Source organism: Pyxicephalus adspersus, chromosome 12, assembly GCF_032062135.1.
Source record: "Pyxicephalus adspersus chromosome 12, UCB_Pads_2.0, whole genome shotgun sequence".
In the NCBI taxonomy this organism is placed as follows: Eukaryota; Metazoa; Chordata; class Amphibia; order Anura; family Pyxicephalidae; genus Pyxicephalus; species Pyxicephalus adspersus.
In genome coordinates this window covers 28,287,376-28,293,664 of record NC_092869.1, presented here as the reverse complement: position 1 = coordinate 28,293,664, position 6,289 = coordinate 28,287,376, and the positions used below count along the sequence as shown (strand labels likewise).

At 38.5% G+C, this 6,289-nt stretch overlaps 1 protein-coding gene across 1 annotated transcript in view; it reads right to left on the bottom strand.

The window, feature by feature from the left end:
* Window positions 1-5,020, bottom strand: part of RAB15 (RAB15, member RAS oncogene family) — a 44,867-nt gene extending 39,847 nt beyond the window's left edge. The window contains exon 1 of the mRNA XM_072427847.1: window positions 4,609-5,020. Within this exon, the coding sequence (XP_072283948.1) occupies window positions 4,609-4,732 (124 nt within the window). The 5' untranslated portion in view covers window positions 4,733-5,020. The remainder of the gene's footprint in view (window positions 1-4,608) is intronic.
* Window positions 5,021-6,289: the final 1,269 nt, after the last annotated feature.

The following is a 6,289-nucleotide window of genomic DNA, read 5'->3' as shown; positions in this document are numbered from 1 at the left end:
GGCCCCCCATATTAAACTTCCGGCCCCCCATATTAAATTTCCGGCCCCCCATATTACACATTCATGCCTACAACCCAGGACAATAGTATGCCCAATAGCAGATATGTCTATAAACTGCCTCATGCCAACCCAACAGCCATCAAGATGGCATCACAAAACGCGTGAGGCGGTTTTGAGCCACAGACATGTCTCAGAGAAGGAGGCCAGGCAACTTCATCAAATATGAATTGACGTAATCCTGGCAAGAGGGGACAACCCAAGGGGTACATGCGGGTACAAGAGCTTCTTGCTGGTATAAGGACTCAAGAATTGCTGTACCTACCCAAGTTGCAATAAAATACATTTATTGGTGAATTATTACAGAGCTCAATTAATGTGTATATGTTTGATATGTCTTAAGTTCAGCTTTAAAGTACATGTGGCAAGCATATACAGGTTAAATTGACCTCATGTGTTGGAATTAAAAAGTTGCCAAGTCTTTCGTGTCTCTGCTCCTACTAGGATGGCGCCTGCTTTTAATGACAAGGTCAGTATAACCTATATGTTCACGGACTGCAAAAATGGTTAAAGTACATGTTGTGCCCGTTCAGGTGACCACACTATAAACCACATCTAATCGGTATCTATGGTGATCTCATGCTTCACACATTAATGAATTTGGGAACATGTTGCTCACAAAAATACGTCAGAAATCCTTGTGGTGCAATCACCAGGTAAAGAACACTGCTGCATAGCAACTGCATCATAAGATGTACATTAAGCATATATGATGGGCTGGGGGTATGAAGACTTTCAGGTCATTATGCGTGGACAGAAAATGGACTGTGGAGTGTAGGCAGGGAGATGTTCTGCATGCATGTATCTATGGCTGGTTGTTAGGATTGATAACAGGGGCACTTACATTTTATTAATATCACACTCAGAGGTATACACTTGTGTTACAGTACTGAGCTCATGATATCCCAGAACCATTAAATGAACACAACACTATAGTACCATGGGAACTGTTGAATCAATGTAACCATTTCATGTGGTCTCAGACTGACTGCACACATTAGATTATTTCCATTTATTGAAAGATCTTTTTTCACCTACTCATATAAGTATTCTATAGAGTATAATGTCCATGTCAAAGGCTGCGTACCCAGGGAACACACTTATTTTGCTATTGACAATTAATTATTTCCATTGCCGTCAACTAGGTTTTATGTAACACGCATATCTCAAGATTACAGACATTGCAGTTGATGTTTGTTAGCAAAAAGCCGGTATAAGGAAAAAGAATAGACAAGATGATATATCTTTAGGATAACCACTAAAGATGTGGACAACTACAGAAACAACTGCTCCAGATTAGATTTTCCAAATGATCATTATTGTTCCCCATAGTAGGGAATAGAAACACATTTTTGCAAAGTTGTTTTTGATATAAAACTTTACACATTTCATAAATCTTAATTTCTGAAATTGTGAGTTATTGCAGAGCCCTTGATTTTGGTATTGTCACTAAAATTGCTGAGGTTGGGGGTATGGGAACATGCCCCACCTGTAAAACCTTTTTACATGCAGTTTTCCAGAACGTTTCCAGTTAATTAAAATGATTTTTGCTTTTTTTTGGTGAATTTTCACTCATCCTTACCCAAGACATAAAGTCATCACTGTATACATTCATGCATGTTTGGGGCCCTTTCACAGTGAAAGGTGTGAAATTGCTTGGTTAGCCATTGACCAGTGGCCAAAGGTCAATGGCTAAGTTTGCACGCACCTGTGGTTGCTGTACAAATCTTCAAACAGCAACTGTACATCCAAAAAAGATTTGGCGCCATGTTTGAGCCCACAACAGATGCCAGCTCACTGTTTGTAATGACCCTTATGTTATGGTTTTTACATAGAACAATCAAAAGGCACTTACATATTCCAATCAATGTATTCATGTTATGGGTACCTTCAGCTGCTCCTTCTACACAGCCTAGTCATCAATCCTGCTTGACAATGGGTACCTTCCACTATTTTGATCTTGACAATAGGTGTTGCATTACCTTTCTATCTACATGTATTTCACACATAGGATTTCCTAATGCTGTGTAATGTTTGCTGAAAAAGTGTGCGACAGCGCATGAAAGCAGCTGGGAGATGGGAACAGAATGTTCTTACCTGACATTAAAAAGATCCTAACACAAGCCTTCATGGTTCAATCATTAGGCATTATTCTTTTTTAAATACAGACTGTACATACTGAAAATGCCTTTTAAATGTAAAATCACATGGTAAATTATAAAAGTTTTTAAATATCACATGTACTTTAAAACTGAACTCACCCTACTTAGTTCCCATGGTGCTGCTGACATCGCAGCATGTTCTTCTTCAGGAATTGGGATCTTTACCCATCTTATTTGATTGGGTCAGAATGGTGTCATTTTGGCACATGTGTACAGGAACTCATTCATTCCGGCACAAAGATAAGCGGAGAATGTACATTAAACTGCACATTTGCAGCTTAATATACATTTTTAAGAAGAATAGGAAAACTTACATCACATTTTTATTGTATTCGAAGTTTTGATCTCAATCTGAACACCTTAGATAAGTCAACAGTTTCCTAAGGCAAGGAATGCAAATGTAAAAGTTCTCATGTGTTGGGGTTGGCCAGGTGGTAAATTTTAGAAAGCAGGTAGAAGTGTCAGTCACATATGTCTCAAAACATAACATTTTACCCCTCCTGGTTCCTCCTTTTTTTCCTTCTTTCAACATGCAATTGATATTCTTTAAATAAAATATTTCTATTTCTTTTAAGGTCATCAAATTGATGCCATTATTGTTTTTTTCTATGCTACCGTGTGCAATATGGGGAAATCATGGCTAGTGGGAAGGGCCAGAAGGGTGCTGTACATAGCTTCTTACAACATCACAGAACTCTGACCTATAGACCACCCAGGGTAACACCCACGTGTTTAGCTGAGCTTATAGCATTTAATAAACTGAAATCCAATGGATGTAAAGGATAGGTCTGGAATAGGAAGGGGTAGCCAGGAAATAAGAGGGGGGGGGGAATCCATCTGGCTTGCTGCATTTTGTAATGAACCCTGTGAAAAGTCAACTGTTGCAGTGAAATCTTAGTAAGCAACTTCAGTACAGTACAGAAAAATGGAAGGTAATGCTAGAGTTTGGCCTTAAGGTTCCAGCAGCAGAGAACATTTTTGATGGTAAGAAGGTGCCTGAGGATGCCCAACTCAAAACACAAGGGTGGTTGAGCACAAATAAATTAACAAATCCCTGTTGGCTTTCAGAATTGATGTCCTGGCTCCTGAATTACACAATATTTTGTCTACATATGTATGTGTCGCACAAAGAAAAAATAATCCTAAAAAGATTGTGCTAACCATGCCCAGAGCACAATTTCTACCTCTTTTTATTTTCCTATTACGGAAGCAGTCTGCCTCTGTAACCCAATGACCTCATTCACACAAGTGTGCAGTAATTTGCATATTAGTTTAAAAAGTAATTTACAAGGAAGCATAGATGTTTTGTTAGCATTACCATAAAGAATCTGAGAACATAAGTATTTCCGTTAATCCTCTTCATACAGTCTGTCTAGGCTTACACCGTGTGATGTCATTTAAAAAAGAATGCCAAGCACAGGCAGTAATTGTAATTGACCATTTATTGGGTGATTCAGATAAAGGAGTGGTAAATTCCTTGAAATATTACAAAGCAGCTTCGTTTATGCATATTCACCAAATATTATGATTCAGCAGAGCCATCTTGAATTTAAATATTTGTAATAAAACCCTACAGTAGCACAACCTGTATAGTTGTATATTAAAAGCAATATACAATGCAATGATATATTTATATCATTTGGTTTAATGTTGAAGATAAAAAAACAAATATAATAAATGTAGTGTAATAGTCAATAAATAGTGTAATGTCAATAGTAACTTATCTAATCCTATAATATTCTCAAATTGGCCATTTGAACTGGTCACACTCTGTGCGTGTTTTTTATCTTATTTTTTGGCATTAGTTGTTATATATTAATAAATTATTGTTTAATACAACTCAACTATCACCTACATAAATCAGGTATTTGGCTTTGATCTGAATTAGGATCTGCTAACATATTTTACCTTTTTCAGAATAAAGGGCAGCTTTTTACTGGGTCAGAAGACTAAAAAAAAACTGTCATTAACTCTCAGCCATCAGCTGATTCATTTAATCACTTGGGAATTACAGGTGGAACAAATGATAGAATGGGACAGGGGCTGATCAGAACAGGAACACTGCTACTAATCCAGAACATCAGTCTAACCAAATCAGAAATAATACATTTTAATATTATAGGAATAATATTACATTGTGCAAGCCAAGTTTTTCATTACATGCAAAATAATTACAATGAATATACCATTGACTGGGACTAGGTCTAGCTCCATAAACAATGCTACTCTCTAATTAGAGGCACATACAAACAAGGCAAGGGTATATTTATCAGTGTAGAGTCAATGCATGTTTCCTACAGCAATGACAGCATGTAAACACACAGAGCACTATAATCTCCAATTACTAAAGGCAGATCATCAATGAAAGCAGCAGCAAATACTTGCTTACCTATTGTAGAGATATGTGTAGGATGGAATTCGTTGTCTGTGAATCTGCACAGCAAACATGTTTTGCCAACCCCAGAGTCCCCAATCAGAAGCAGTCTGAATAAAACATCATATTGTTTGGCCATTGTGTCTGCTCTCAGCCTGATCACACAGTGAGTAGAAGAGAAGGGAGGAGGCTGTAGATCAGACAAGTCAGGAAGCACCCATATCCATAGCTGATGGGAATGGATTATCCTGGATGAGTCTGCTTGGATGTAAATGAGCAGCAGGAGAAGGTCTATGTTTTTTTTTTCTTTTCCTCCCAGATATTCAGGATTCCAAAGCTTGTGTGAATTGACCAGATGGTAGATATCTTATCAAAATGGTCATGGAGGAGGAGAGACTCAGGCTCCACCTTATGCAGTAGACTACATTAGAAGAGGCTGATCTGAGAGCTACACCTCTCTCCTAGGTGGTAATAGGAGACTATAGGATTGCTGGGTGTGGAGGGAGCAGACAGGTGAAGGGGACAACAGGCTGATACACCTGTACTGAGCACCTGTACTGAGCAGGTCAGTGTCAGGCTGGATTTAATGACAGCTGTCTGCCTTCTTCCAATCTACACATTCCATAGTCTTACATCACAGGGAAACTTGTTCTTCCTGTTCTCCTGGTTACAAAAATTTGGATAAAACTGTAGGTATGTGAAAATCAGTCAGTCAAAATGCAGGGGAAGAAATTTGTGTATACTCTAAAATTTAAGATTTTTGACTCATTATTGGTTTATTCTGTATTACCTATTGTGTGTAGATTCCCCCACCTCCTAGATTGTAAGCTCTTTGGGGCAGGGTCCTCTCCTCCTGTGTGTCTGTATACGTCTGTCATTTGCAACCCATATTTAATGTACAGTGCTGCGTAATATGTTGGCGATATATAAATCCTGTATATTATTAGAATAATATTATTTCTATCTGGATTGCAAACACCTTTATTAGAGTTCATGCTGTGCTGTTATATTCGTATTATGATGATATGTAAATGTCTCCACCAGCTGATCTATTGGACTGTTTTCCACATCTGAGAGCCATAGCACTAGTGGTCAGGGCAAAGAAACAGGTCCACTTTTGCAACAGGTTTGCTTTAAAGCAAGGAAGGTTCACTTTTTTAATATGAACTCCTCCTTGTCAATACACCGAATATAGCACAAGAAGACATCTGTAGAAGGGAAAAGAATTGGATGTACTTACCGTCCATAGGGCATAGTGACATAGTTATTCTGCCAATTAAATTACAGGGAATACTGAGTAAAAATGCTGCAAAACAGTGCAGAATAGAATACTCTGCAGTATTTGGGCTACTGCATGGTGGGTAACACCCAGGTGCACAGCATATTGCTGCTGTGCGGCCAGGAGCGGCAATGTGCATCACCGGCAACCACCTGTGCATGCGACTGCAGCATTGATTTTTTTTAAACTGCAACTGTGTGGCCAAAAGTAACTTTTTGGCTCTACCATAGTCACATGCAGCCACTTCCAAAAATTGGTGCCTCACAACTTCCATTGACTTGAGTGGGAGAGATTAGGAACACAATTGAACCTGCAGGAAAATGCTGGGATCTGGAATGATCATTAAAGTTCCTTAGGATCTTGTTGAAATAAGCATAATGTCACTGCCACCTAGATGTCACAGTCAGCAATGATGTG